Source organism: Monodon monoceros, unplaced genomic scaffold (assembly GCF_005190385.1).
Source record: "Monodon monoceros isolate NGI ecotype Baffin Bay Population unplaced genomic scaffold, NGI_Narwhal_1 Super_Scaffold_18, whole genome shotgun sequence".
Taxonomy (NCBI): Eukaryota; Metazoa; Chordata; class Mammalia; order Artiodactyla; family Monodontidae; genus Monodon; species Monodon monoceros.
In genome coordinates this window covers 64,165,429-64,180,735 of record NW_021703774.1, presented here as the reverse complement: position 1 = coordinate 64,180,735, position 15,307 = coordinate 64,165,429, and the positions used below count along the sequence as shown (strand labels likewise).

General features: G+C 40.9%; 1 protein-coding gene across 1 annotated transcript in view; it reads left to right on the top strand.

The window, feature by feature from the left end:
* Window positions 1–11,811, top strand: part of DDR2 (discoidin domain receptor tyrosine kinase 2) — a 31,493-nt gene extending 19,682 nt beyond the window's left edge. Inside the window, exons 10-15 of the mRNA XM_029229975.1 lie at window positions 1,154–1,377; window positions 2,619–2,746; window positions 5,181–5,372; window positions 5,666–5,900; window positions 7,889–8,038; window positions 11,454–11,811. Coding sequence (XP_029085808.1) covers window positions 1,154–1,377; window positions 2,619–2,746; window positions 5,181–5,372; window positions 5,666–5,900; window positions 7,889–8,038; window positions 11,454–11,588 — 1,064 coding nt within the window. The 3' untranslated portion in view covers window positions 11,589–11,811. The remainder of the gene's footprint in view (window positions 1–1,153; window positions 1,378–2,618; window positions 2,747–5,180; window positions 5,373–5,665; window positions 5,901–7,888; window positions 8,039–11,453) is intronic.
* Window positions 11,812–15,307: the final 3,496 nt, after the last annotated feature.

Genomic DNA, 15,307 nt, shown 5'->3' with positions numbered 1-15,307 from the left:
AACCTGAACAGTCCAACTAGTCCAACCTTCTCATTTTTCATAGTAGGAAAGTGAGAAGGCCCAGATAAGGTACTCACCCAACATCAAACACCAATAGGGGTAAATTCAGGACTAGAATTTCAGTTGGAGAAAAAACAACGAAGCTAAAGAGATCCTAGAATTCCCAGGTTTTAGTCACCTAGATAATTGAGTTATTTAACTTTTGTTCATTTCTCTTTGGTGAAAATTTACTTGACTAATACAAGATTTTATTATGAGAGCAAATATTTCTTGTCTTTTCTCAATAAAGCGTTGCTTTGGTAAAATGGTGCCAATTGATTCACATTCCAGTGTCTTTTAAAAAGAGCTGCAGAGTGACATCAGAGGGGATGCTGGGGTCATCACTGAGGCTCAGAGCAGCTTTTCTGTCCATAATGTCAGCATCCAAGGAGTGACCCCAGTCAGTGGAAGAGGACTGATGGTGTTCAGGGGAGAGCTGATTGGAGAAGTAGCAGGACTAACCATGAGAGCAGAGGCTTTTCAAGGGAGTCCTTCCAAAGGAAGAAAGGAAGCTAATGTGTATTTACCACTCAGTGGATAGCAAACATTGAAGGGGCGTATTGAACTATGGGAATTTTACAGAGACAGCAAGAATCGGGATGTAATTTATTTCCTAGGCCGAACCAAAGTGATCTACCTACTTTCTGAAGTCTAAAACATCCCCCCTCATATTTTAATATTTTTTAAGTTAGGATGTGTCTTAAGCTAGATCATATAAATTTAATCACAGTTTTTAATCCCTGAAATAGATGATTAAAATTAGTGATTATATCTTAAAATTAAGGAAATATGCCATTAAATCCTAAAACTTTAATACCCCTACCCTAACTAGTATAGCGAGCCTTCCTGGAGCTTCACTACAATTCCACAAGATTAACCAAGGAGGTTATTAATGATCACGTAGTTATGAGGAGAGGATAAGAGATAAAATGGTGCCTACATTCTGGAGGCCACAAGAAAGAATCTCCAGAGGAACCATTCTCCAAGTAAGAATGTCATGGCGTAGGTTAGGCTGTCTTGGGGGCATGTTTTCGCTCTCCTCTCATATTTCCTTTCTTGAAGATATCTCCAAAGAGGCCCCTTGGAACGAGACTCATTGTCCTTGTCTTTGCAGGCTGCAGTGGCATTGTGAAGCCAGTCCAGCCCAGTGGGCCTGAGGGTGTGCCCCACTATGCAGAAGCTGACATTGTGAACCTCCAGGGGGTGACTGGAGGCAACACCTACTCCGTGCCTGCCATTACCATGGACCTGCTCTCGGGGAAAGATGTGGCTGTGGAAGAGTTCCCCAGGAAACTCTTAACTTTCAAGGAGAAGCTGGGAGAAGGCCAGTTTGGGGAGGTGAGCTGATTCTTTGAGTGGGGCCTCCAGTCCTTGGTCGTTCAAAGGAAGTGGTTGAATAAAAATGGTCAGTAGAGCAAACTGTCCCATCCAAAGTGGATTCACACCAAATGTCTCCTCCACTTGTCTCTCCTTGCATTGTTCTCTAGAAGACTAGTATTGGTCAGCCTCATCTTTGTCAAACAGCTGTGGAAATCCTGGGAATTCTGATTTCTATACAAGAGTTTTTAAAGCAGGAAAGTCACTAGACTTAGATATTCTGAAAAACATTCAATATTTTCAACAATTTTTACAACAGGTTACAGAGGGTGGGGACCCATAAGATGTGATCATCTTTTATAAACTGTCCAAGAACATCCTGCTATTGGATAGCCACTTTGTTTTTTCCCTTTTAATTGGAGTTACATGTAAAATGGTCAGAAAACAACCTCGCCCCTGCCTTTGGTCCCAGAACCAGCCACTAGGGAATGAATCACTAACCAAGATAAGGAGGAACACACTTCTCAATTGCCCTCAGAGTGATGCATGTAATATTTGACTTTTCACTCTTACATCAGTCACATGAGCCTTCTGAGAATTCAAAGCAATGATTTAAGTGACAACAGAAGCTCTTCAACACCACCATCTAAATTCCAAATGTAATTTGGTTTCATAAGAATATGTTATTGGTTTCCAGCATGTGTGGCCTGCTTTAACCTTGGTTAGGTTTGGTGGTGGTGGAGGTAGAAGGGTCCACGGCATCTGTTTGTGGTGTTATATACACTCATTCTGTCTCCTGGGTTGAAAACACAGGCTTGTTATACAGTTAGTAATGCCTAGAGGTTCCTGATAATGCTAATCCCGTTCTAAGGGCTTACCTTAGAGAAGAAATTGCCTTATGTTTTGCACGATCCCGTAACTAAGCTTCCTCGAATCAAAGTTCAAGTATTTATACCGAATGACATTTTATAGTGGGCTACGCTTTAATAAAATACCATGTTATAGATTCATCCACATATTTAATGTTCCAGTCAATGTATTTCTTTTATAAAGCAGTAACATATCACATTAGCCGGGTACCTTACCATTTTCTTAAATCAGTTATTTGAGTCAAAGATGTGTTGCACGTATCTTCTTACCGGTCTTTTTGATTATTTTGCCTGAGTTGTAAGAGTTAGTTTATCTCCAGGAAATGCCCAGCAAGAGTACTGAGACATCTTCAGGAGAAATGATGATGCTGAGACTAGATGACTTTTGTCTAGGTTCATCTCTGTGAAGTGGAGGGAATGGAAAAATTCAAAGACAAAGATTTTGCCCTAGATGTCAGTGCCAACCAGCCTGTCCTGGTGGCCGTGAAAATGCTCCGAGCAGATGCCAACAAGAATGCCAGGTCTGTGGTCTGCATTTTAAATTTTCCTTTATGTGTTTCATCTTCAGGATCAGGAACCCTCCTGGAAACTTCTGAGCAATTTGTTTCTTTTGAGATGGGAAGGTCTGTGAGCTACCTCACATTTCCATTGTTGTGCTTTATTTTTCTGATGGCTCAGTAGCCTTCAGCTTCATTCTCATCTCTCTCAAAAACAAATGTACATTTTCTGTTGGATATGCTACACATTTACTTCCTAACCCCCTTTGCACAGCACTGTACACCCCAACATACACTAAAGACTGAATACGTACCTCTTCAATCATTATACACAGACACACGCCTGAGTGTCATTACCTCCCCTTGCAGACTTTTCACAATCACACACATCTTTCTTGCTAAGTTTCTCCCATTCTCCTTTTTTCCCCCACATCTCTATTTACTTTCTCATCCTCTTTTTTCTCTTTTATGCTCCTTTTCTTCTATGTCCAGCAACCCCCCAAATGAGAAGCTACCTCTACTTGGAAAAGTATCCATGGACCTCAAAGCAAAAGGATCCACAGTCCTTTAGCAGTTTTCCAAACTGGCTAATAATCTCTTGGATCCTTTACTACATAAATTGCAGTTTCCAGCCACACTCCGTTGTCTGACAGCCTTTCCATTACAGTAATGGTGAGTTAATCCTCACCCAGAGAGGCATGCTGGTTGAAAGCTGGTTGTATGTGTCTCAGAGAAATCTGCACATCTGGGTAACATATGTATTTCCCCATTTGTGTTGGCTTGATGTGTCTCACTGATATTCAAATTTAGAGAAAGTTTATGATCCCTATTCCTTAAATTATCATAAATTCCAAAAATGGTGTTAGGGTTTTATTAAAAGTCTTGCAATTGAAAGGATATGGCATGAAGAAGAAAGAAAGGCAAGGGAACAGAACTGTGGAGGTTTTGGAATTTTAACTGCAAGAATTTCAATTTAAGGATACTAGTATGAGTGAAAAGGGACATCCTCTGGGTCCCATAGAGAGATAGAATATTCCTGGTATTAATCTTAGCACGTGATTGGAGAAGGTGGCAATATGAAAGAAAAAAACTATGGGATGTGACACAGCCTTTGCCCATTGTTTTTTTTGGTGACGTTTGGTGTCCCACCTGTGCCCACTCCAATTTAGCAGTGATGGATGGCTTAGGCTCTGAGCGCTCCCAAGCCATGGACCCCCCGCTGGGTTTGAGATTGAAGGGGTAATGAAAGAGGAGAGGTGTTGTATCAGGACCACACTGATTTCAAGGATTTTATATTGACATAGTATGACTTCCAGTCCGGGATTCCTAGGAAGCTCACAGGAGACTTATAACAGGTCTGCTTCAATAGTTTTGAGAATGTGGGCTAGCGGTCTCACTAACCCAAATATTGCTACTTGGAAGGTTATAGCCCACTTTGTGACTCAAGGGTGGTTGTCACCATCTATTCAAACAGTTATTAGTTTCGGCCAAGTGAGTACTTCTTTTGAAATGACGCTGCATTACCACCGTGAACTTTAAACAGCTGTTTTGGACAGGCTACTAAATATGTGTTGTGACTGACTGCTGGTGCACCCTGCATTAAAAGAAACCAGTATGAGAAAATAAAAAAATTATCAGATTAAACCAGAGGGTGGTTATTCACTTTATAAAAAGTGCCTTCACTTTACTTATAGAGTGACTCCACGGCGTTTTGTTTGTTTTTCTCTTTTGGGGGGTGCTGCATTGGGTCTTTGTTGCTGCACGTGGGCTTTCTCTAGTTGCGGTGAGCAGGGGCTACTCTTCGCTGCAGTGAGCGTGCTTCTTGTGGTGGTGGCTTCTCTTGTTGTGGAGCACGGGCCCTAGAGCGCAGGCTTCAGTAGTTGTGTCACACAGGCTCAGTAGTTGTGGCTTGCAGGCTCTAGAACGCAGGCTCAGTAGTTGTGGCGCACAGGCTTAGTTGCTCCACGGCATGCGGGATCTTCCCGGACCAGGGCTCGAACCCGTGTCCTCTGCGTTCGCAGGCAGATTCTTAACCACTGCGCCACCAGGGAAGTCCCTCCATGGCTTTAAAAAAGGTAAAGACCCCAGTGCACTTAAGATATGACTTTCAGTTGAAGGTTTTATTTTTAAGACTAGTTTTTAGCAACATATATTTGATTTAGCAAATATTAATCACTTTCTATGGGGCAGGCCTTCTGTTGGATACTAGGGATGCACATGTGAATGTCATGGTCCATGTTCCCCCCACCAAATTATAGTTGAATAAGGGCACATCGCATTCCAGGATGAGTAGAATGAGACAGTTTCCAGGTACCAATTTCTCTGTTCTCTCAAAGGTTGTCCAAAGGGAAACAAGACTCAGTATAATGGTTAGGACTAGACTTTGCTGTGTCTTCTTTGCCCTCTTGATTCTAACTCTGGCAACCTCTGGGTTTATCTATGTCTCTGTCCTCCAAAGGAATGATTTTCTTAAGGAGATAAAGATCATGTCCCGGCTCAAGGACCCAAACATCATCCGTCTCTTAGCTGTGTGTATCACTGACGATCCTCTCTGCATGATCACTGAGTACATGGAGAATGGAGATCTCAATCAGTTTCTTTCCCGCCACGAGCCCCCCAGTTCTTCCTTCAGCAATGTACCCACCGTCAGGTAAATACGCCGGGTCTTCTCTCTCTTCCCTGTGTTCTTGAGACTAAGCTGGGATCTGAAGTGGGGAGCAGTGAGCCTTGAAGTTCATCATTGTTCTGGAATGGTTGGGGAGGTTAGTATGCAGGGAATAATAAAGCAGCTGCCCTTTAGGGGAAAGCAAAGAGATTCATAAAGAATAGAGAAGGGATGTTGAGGTTGGAACCCTAGTTTGTTGGTACCAACTATAGGGTGTGTACCTTTCACAGCTTCCTCTTTCCAGAGGCTACTTTCTCTCTTCCTTTATATTTCCTCAGTTATGCCAACCTGAAGTTTATGGCTACCCAGATTGCATCTGGCATGAAGTACCTTTCCTCGCTTAATTTTGTTCATCGAGATCTGGCCACACGAAACTGCTTAGTGGGTAAGAACTATACCATCAAGATAGCTGACTTCGGAATGAGCAGAAACCTGTACAGCGGTGACTACTACCGAATCCAGGGCCGGGCAGTACTCCCGATCCGCTGGATGTCTTGGGAGAGCATCTTGCTGGTGAGTTTCCTGTGTTTCTGAGCTCTGCCCTAGCAGCTGGCATGTAGGCAGATGCAGACAGTGTGTAGGGGTGCACCTGAGACAGCAGGAGGCAGACAATAAATAGACTTTGATATTTTCTCTGACTTGAGATGATTTACTTTGTGTACTAATTATTATTTTTAACACTTGCCTGTTTCTGCTGATAAAATATAACATAGAAAATATATACCGTAGAAAGTTTGGAGGAAAAGGTTAAAAGGTTAAAATATAACCGTAGAAAGTTTGGAGGAAAAGGTTAAAAGGTTAAAATATAACCGTAGAAAGTTTGGAGGAAAAGGTTAAAAATATACCCATAATGAGAAGAGATTTAGTACCATTTTTTTCATCTCTACCCTTTCCACCTACTGACTGATCTTAATTAATTTAGAGTATTAAAATCTTGTCATTTGAAGAACTGTTATCCGCACAAAATATTTTTCTTCTGTATTAATTTCATAACCATGTTTCTAATTAATTATTTAGATGGATCTCTATATTTGTATTTTAATGATTTTCACCATTTACTTTTTAAGGTCCTCATTCTTTGCTTTATAATTTTTATCCAGCTCTTGGTATTCTGGACCACAAGTGAATACGTTTTTTTCAAATGAGCCTTAGAAATATATCTTCTGACCATGCACATTTGGGACAATTTACTGTTGATTTTATACCACGTAGCTGATTTATAGAATTATTAGACTAAACTTTTACTTCCTACAATGCTGTGTGTGTGTAATTTTGTCTTTTGTCATTTGTGGAGAAAAGCCTGATAGCAATCTAGTTTTGTTAATTTATTATTAATATGTTTGTTTCTTGTTCATATCTTATAGGGTTCATAATTAATGTTGAAATAAGAAATGTATAGTTATCCCCTTCCTTTCACCAAGATAACACTATTAATATTAATATTTTAGTGTATTTCCTTTGAGGATTTTTTCTATACATGTATTTCTCTGAATATATGTATTATATATATAATTATTTTACATATTGGGATGATACTATGCACATACAATTCTCTCTCACTGGCAGTAAATATTCTTCAAAAACATGATTTTAATTGCTGTATAATATTCTATTGTGTGGATATATCCTATAATTTAATAATGTCACTATAATTTGATATTTAAGTACTTTCCAATTTCCTTCGATTATAAATGATGCTGTGATATATACCATTTTATGTAAATCCTTATAAGGATCTTTATCATCTATATAGATGAATCACATATTTTACTCATTTCTAATGCGATTATTAAGCTTTGCTCCCTTTAAAGGCATTGTGTGGTGGTGTAAAAGATTATTAGACCAAGATTCAGAGGGTTTTGGTCCAAATCTCAGTTTTTCCATTATTAGTGGTCTCGTTAACCAGGGAATTTTAGTAAACCTCTTGTCTCACTTTTCTGATCTGAAAAATAAGGATAAATAATATCATCTATGTCAGCACTGTATTTATTGAATAGAACATATGCAAGTATTTAATACCTGCTGATTGCATCTGAATCTCATTGCTGTCACTCGTTAGTCTATCCTTCAAGACTGTGACGATTATTGAACAAGGACTACTTGGGGCACTTACACTAGATTTCCGTATCTCTCACATAGAAACAATTGCTTCCCATTCTAATTTTGCCTTTCCCCTGGGCATTTCTCCAAGGCTACCCTAGATCCTAGAGTTTGACCTTCTAACAAGCACTGGGAGAGTCAGATAGCTTACGGCTGCATCCTTTTCAGCCCTTGGATCTCATCTCCAAGAGAAGTATACCTCAGCAGAAATCCTGAGGTTGAGAAAAGGGCCTGTAGCTTGGCATCGAGACAACTTCCTATTGTTGTTTCCAGATCGCCCATGAGTATCTTGGCAGTCCCAGTATTCCTTGCCCTGGGTTGTAAAAGTGGCAAAACTCCAGATTATGAAAACCTAATCAGCTCTTGTTATGCACAGATTATTCTTTTTCTTATTTAAACAGGGCAAATTCACCACAGCAAGTGATGTGTGGGCCTTCGGGGTGACTCTGTGGGAGACCTTCACCTTTTGCCAGGAACAGCCCTATTCCCAGCTGTCAGATGAACAGGTCATCGAGAATACTGGAGAGTTCTTCCGAGACCAAGGGAGGCAGGTGAGAACTGTTCGGGGTGGAGAGATGTGGCCTTGGGTGCTCTTGAAGGAGAGAGAAAGAAAAGTTCTGACTTAACAGGATAGGTCTGAGCTGGAAAATGGGCTACCTGGATCATAGTTGTTTGTCACTAATTATCCAGCTAATGTAAAAGACCAAGAACTTTTGTCACTAATTATCCAGGTGATGTGAAAGACCAAGGTCCTCCCTAGGCATCCATACACTCTGCTTTATCCATGTGTCAACCCGTTGGTCATTGGAGAACATGAGGGGTCCCCTCAGGCTGCTCCCCAACTCAGAGATACCAGAAAATAAAATCCTATCTCTCATGTTTGATCTATTTCCTGGTCTAGGCTGTATGGTTTGTCTTCCTGGTTGAGAAACATAGGAACAAGAACGTAAGCTTAAAAGTGAATAAGGGATTTATTAGCATTCGTTAAAAATTTGGTTTGGACTGTCTAGAAATGTTTCTTGACTTACATGTCCAGAGACCTTCAGGTACATCCTGGCCTTGCTGTTCTTGGAAGGCACCTCTGGGCCCAGCTGCTGTGGCATCTCAGGACTCAGGAAAAGCTGGGCTTCTTAGCTTACAAGGGCCCCAATTCCTAGTTAAGATACTACAAGTTTCCTTTGGATGACTCAGTGTTTAAAGTTCCTGTGAGACGTGGGATTGAAAGCTCGCTGGTGGTGGGAGCATCGAAACCCCAGAGTGGCCTGGCTACAGCACACACTTGGAGTGTGGCATCTCAGGCAGGAAGATGATAACAGTTGAGGAGAGGGAGAAGGCTCTTGCTGAAGATTAAAAGTAGATCCTCTGTGGCTTAAATGGCTCAAAGCAAGCAAAAGATGAGGGAATGACTAGAGATTGTACAATATGCAGCTTAAAAATAGGAAGGAGGGGTCCCAGAATTTTACCTTGATACTCTGTAGATATCTTGGTAGCAGGATATCTAAATTATCTATCTCAGTTATGAGGTAATTGCCTTCTTACCTTGGCAAGGGGCAGATTTACTCCGGTGTGCATGAGATAAGAGAGTAGAACAAGGAAAAATGTTTTTTCTCCTGGACTAGTAGCACATCGTGGCCACCTGGTTGACCTACTAGATTCTTGTGGCCAATTAAAGGCGGTGCATTCAATTAGAAAGTGTAATTTTATTATCATAATGATTCTAACTTGAGTACATCCTAGAATTGTAGGCAAAGGGAGGAATATTTTAAACCTTTCAGCTTCCCTCATCTTATTATTCAGTGACTGAAATCCCACATGGGAAAAAAAAATTTACACGAGGCAAAATTGAACTATCAAACATTCAGGCAAGAAAGGCATGCTTCCCCTCCCCCCACTTCATGTCCACTGTCTGCTTTGCATTTGAATAGTAAAGTCAGATATTTGACTGAAGCCAAAACCAAAGCCAAATATTACCATTATATGCTAGTAAGCTTCTCATCTGTAAGTTTAAATTTTTGATAAAAGTTTATTTAATTTAACATATGGACTTACTAAACGTAATTTATTAAATTTGTATTTTATTACAATTTACAAAATTTTATTACTTTAAATTCTATTCAAATTTCAGTATTCAAATTTTAAAAGTTTGACATTAGAATTAAGGATGGTAATTTCTCAACACTATATCAGCTGCTAGATGGATTTTATGGTCTCTAGACTACACATGTGTGATCTAATTTGTTTTCACATGGCACAATGTCACCAACTTGTTGAACATAGCACATATAATGCAGAAGAAAACTTTTCAGTAGCACAAATTCTAGAAAGAATCTTATACTTAGGGCTCACAGCTTAAGCAAATCTTAAATCTTTTGTATTCAATTGGAAGTCTATAACAATAATTTCAATAATTTTAAAATGTATTTGACATTTTTGTTTTCAATTTATTTTTACAAACTGTAAAGAATTCTCAGATAGCACTTTTCTTAAAAGCTCATGGTCTAAATGGAATTAAATAATTAAAAATTGGGACTTCCCTGGTGGTGCAATGGTTAAGAATCCGCCTGCCAGTGCAGGGGACACAAGTTCATGCCCTGGTCTGGGAAGATCCCACATGCCGCGGAGCAACTAAGCCCGTGCGCCACAACTACTGAGCCTGTGCTCTAGAGCCCGCGAGCTACAACTACTGAAGCCCGCATGCCTAGAGCCCATGCTCCGCAACAAGAGAAGCCACCACAATGAGAAGCCCACGCACCACAACGAAGAGTAGACCCCGCTCGCCACTAGAGAAAAGCCCATGCACAGCAACGAAGACCCAATGCAGCCAAAAATAAATAAATGAGTGAATGGATAAACAAATGGATAACTAACTAAAGTTTAAATTAAAAAAAATCAGTGCTCAAAACCATCATAAGATATCATCTCACAACTTTAGAATGGCTGTTATCAAAAAGACAAGAAACAACAAGTGCTAGTGAGGATGTGGAGAAAAGGGAACCCTCGTGCCCTGTTGGTGGGAATGTAAATTGGTGCAGCCTCTGTGGAAAACAGTGTGGAAGTTCCTCAAAAAATTAAAGATAGAGCTTCGTAATGATCCTATGATGCATGACATAAGCTGGTGTTGGTGTGGGAGAAGGCAAGATGGAAATAGTTAATGATTTACCAGCTGCAAATGTTGGACCCATGTTTCAAAGAGCTTGAGAAATTTAGGTTTGCTTTAGGAATATGTCAGTATACCAAGGTGTTAAAAAACATAGGTAAGGAAATGACAGTAACAGATTACAGGCAAACAGAAGATGACCTGGAGTCAGTAGAGTGGCATCTTGCTGGTGGAAGCAGTCAGTAACTGCTTCTTTGGGAGTAGAGCCAAATACAACTCTAGGCTGGAATTCAGGGCAGGGCTGTAGAGGGGGTAAATGTACAAATATCGGTGAATAATGTAAGGAAGAAATCCAATCTTCTCTCCCTGGGCCAGTACAGGAGAGAGGGAGCACAGAGAAGGTTATGGTTAGGAGCTACAGGGATATATCCCACATCTCAGTGACTAGGGTTTTATTCCAATAAAGGAGCTGAGGCAACTAATATACTTTCTGCCCTTTTGCCATGGTTGGCTCAATCAGAATAAATCTCATTGTGGCTAGGCTATAAATAGAGGTTTGGTGTTCTAATCACTTGCTTTCCAGTCTAAGATGTCTTCTTGCTTCAGTTTCATCTTTTCCATGATGGTAGGGACCACAGGATGGCCCATCAGGAAAGTCTGCTCCAGAGAACTGGAAAAGACAAAAGGAATGGAAAAGGGACTGATGGGATTTAGAATTCTCATGAATAGGAAGAATAGACACCCCTCTCATTTCACTTTCCAAGTCCAAGAAAATGGGGAGTGGGCAACTCATACTATGATGCAACTGCTCTTCCTTTCTCTGCGCTCTTCTTAATAGTCTCATTTTTTGTTCATTTTTCTTTCCAAAGACTTACCTCCCCCAGCCTGCCATTTGCCCTGACTCTGTGTATAAGCTGATGCTCAGCTGCTGGAGAAGAGACACCAAGCACCGTCCCTCCTTCCAGGAAATCCACCTTCTGCTTCTTCAGCAAGGGGACGAGTGATGCTGTCAATGTCTGGCAACAGGTCCTCCTCACAAGACCTACCACTCACCCACGCCTAAGCCACTCCATTTGGACATTGAATGGACCTGAGAGACAGAGGCTTGTTTGCCTTTATCTCTTTCTGTCCCTCGTCTCCCTCCACTCCACTCCCCCACTCTCTACCCCGACACATATATACTTTTTTTACATTAAAGAACTAAAAAAGAAAAAAAAAAAAGCCTAGGGCAGAATAGGGCAGATAAAATCTAGTAAAGAATCTTACTTGATATACTAAAAAAGTTGGATAACAAAGGCTAGATAATTGAGATAATTTATAAAGGTTAAATATGCTTGTGTTTATGAATGTGCAGATTCTACAATATGTTTTCCATGTCATCTTTTTAAAAAAATGGTTTCAGAAAGAAAACACTTGAAGAATAGTAATGTCTTAGGAAACATGAGATTAGACTTAGGGAAAATACTTGGTAAGTGTGGAGAATCTGATGAAATGGTATTCAGTAACTAGTCACCAATGGTTTAATTTCCTAATTCGGCCTGTAGACATGTCCTGAACTCTGCATTTTCCTCTCCCGGCAAAGTAGATGTTAACATGCTTGAAAAAACCCACCTTCTTTGAATGGGTGTTTTGTTTGTTCATGGGCAGGGATCAGGGTTGAGATCTATATGCATAGGAAATACAGAGGATGTACATAGGAAAGAATATCTACTGCAAGGCTATATGAACAGAAATCGTCATTTGCAAAACAAAAACAAAAAAAAGCCTCGTGCATGGAAATATTCTTGAATAGAGAATGGACACATGAAAAGAGACCTGTGGAAGACAGGTAACAGATGTGATATTCATTTCTGTAGAGGGTCCTCCTCTTGTCTTGTTCAGACATTTTCAGGTGTGTGTTTTAGTGAGAGCCTGATTTTGAGTCGGTACAAACTGTTGTTTTTTGATATCTTGATCCTAGGCCTTTTGGTTCATCTTCTCCAAATCTTCCAACTCTTTTAATGGATGAATACCAAATGGAACCCAAGCGCTGGTGATTGAATTTCTCAGGCATAAATCTGAAGGCCATGCACAATAGGGAATAGATATGTTCTGAGCGCTCCCAAAGGGTTGACTGAGGACCAATGAGGGGAAGTTACAGGGAGATTGATTTCCACTCCTTCTTAGGGAAAACATAACCAGAGGTAGAACATGCAAGGATGAATGTGGTTGTGGGAGATGATGTTTAATGTCCTTTTAGCCCTAGGAGTCCCTTGAGAGGAGCAGGTTGAGCGTGGAGGAGTCATTCGCTGCTGTTGCTTGGTGTTCACTCTCTTGCCTTGGAGATGGTATGACCAGCAGAAAAAGAAAGTTTGAGGCTCTGGCTTCAGAATCCATGGATACTGATAACACTGTCAAATAAGAGTCCCCTCAGAACAGATTCTGAGCTTTCACACTCCACAGATCCCCAGATTCAGTAGGAAACAGGGAAAGAGAACTCTCAATTCCCTCTGAGAAGAAAAGATCACAATATAAGCTTCCCAAACTTAGAAGAAATAGACCTGACCCCTTGGGTCTGCTTCTGTTGCCTTCACCCAGCCCACCTTCTACGCAGTCTCTCAGGAACTTGAGTGTTTCACCCTGTCCAGCCTTCAGCGTTGCTCCAGACCACAGCAGAAGCATAAATCCCCAATCCCCAAGGTTCATTTTGCGGGTCATCTTCCTTCCCCTAGAAAATACCCTTTCCCCATGGTTGTCTTGTGAGTCTGGTCTTCAGCGTCTCCCAGGACTAACTTTGGAGAGAACATCAGTTTGGGAGCTGTGACCCTATTTCTGCCTCAAGCCAAGTGTATCATCTTGGACAAGTCACTTTGCTTCTCTGGACTTTTGTTTCTTTATTGGAACAAGTTAGATGAGATGGTCTTGAAGTCTCTTCCAGTTCTGATACGTTCAGTGCTCATTGGATAACTGGATCTACAATTGATGCAGACTCAGTTATCTGATCATCTCCTTCTCTGAAGATCGTGGTCAGCAAAAGAGATCATGTAGGGAAGCCACTATAATAGTAGTAATAGTAACACCTGTCATTTGTTCAGTGCTTTAAAGTTTACCATGTGGTGTACCACATACATTATCTCATTTGATATATGCAGGGCCAGACATGTTCTTTTATACTTGGGGCCTGCCACACTCTCTACATTCCCAAGATCAGTGTTAACTTCATGTATTATTCAGAGTCCCCCAGAGGAACAGAACTAACAGACTATATATGTATATGGAATGGGGGGATTGGCTTACACAATTATGGAGGCTGAGAAGTCCCACAATCTGACACCTGCAATCTGGAGATCCAGGAAAGCTGCTGGTGCTATAGTTCTGAGAACCAGAAGGCCAATGGTATAAGTCCCAGTTGAGGGCAGGAGAAGACTGATGTGTCAGCTCAAGCAGTCAGGCAGAGAGGGCAAAATCCCCCTTACTTTTTTCTTCTATTCAGGGCTTCATTGGATTGGATGATGCCCACCCACATTGGAGAGGGCAATCTGCCTTACTCAGTTCACCAATTCAAATGCTAATCTCATCCAGAAACACCCTCACAGAAACACCCAGAAATAATGTTTAATCTGAGTGCTACATGTCCCAATCAAGTTGACACGTTAATCATTCCATTTCAGGAGAATCATAGGGACTTGAAATCAGGGCCTGTAGCTTATTCTCCTTTATCCATGTACTTCTGGCAGGAGTACATCCAGACCAGGCCATGACTTCCTATGTGGCAAGAGGAAAGACATAATTTCCCCTTCCTTCGCCTTATATCTCTCCACTTACTTCTTTTTACAATTCTGCGTCAATACACTGCATTTCATGATCCCATAAAAAATCATATTTAAAATGAACTTAGTATGTCTGGATTTTTCTGGCCTTGAGTCATAGAGGTAATCTATTTCAAGCAGCTGGCAAATATGTATTGTCAGGTACAGTTATCTTTTTCTGAGATGAGGAAGGCACCATTTTCTGGCGCTAAAGCTTTGGTACTACAGATAAAGTTTTAACTTCTCCCTTAGTCAGACCCATCGAGTTTAGCAGCACAAATCTGAGAGACCCAACAGGGCGCAATGGCGAAGGCTTAGTATGTAGACTTTAAAGGTAGCTGGAATCCAAATTGGAAGAATGAAGCTAGGAATTATGTAGAAAAGGAGATAGGAAAAGGGATGAGAAACTGTGGGGCCTTGTTACCTTTCTAGGAAGTTATCCTCTTCATGATATATGTGGAATATTTTATGTCCAGATTGTCGTTTTGGGGTAGTCAGATTTAAATGTATACTTTTGCTGGTGAATGTGCTGATAGCTAAGTCCAAATCTTGATGTGCTGTCCAGACACATACGAGCTAAGAAAAGATCTGGAGTAGAAAGAGGCCCCCGAGGGGGAAAAGTGGTTTTAATGCTATGGAAAGATCACTTGCAAGTTTATAAGACTATATGACAAAGGGCATTGTATGGAAATGGAGTAAAGGATGAATAAATGAACGTGCATGTGACTGGACGGGGCACGTGGGAGTTAGGAAGAAGACTACACAGTAAAGGATAATGGAGAGTGCGTGAGAAGGATGGGGGAGGTCAGGGCAAGCAAGATAGACACAGGGGGTGCTGTTGAGAATCCATTCGGAAGCATGAAAGCAGATCTCTCTGAAGAGAGAGCCGAGAGAGGACAGAAAGTAAGTGTGTTGAAGATAAAAGATAGATGTAT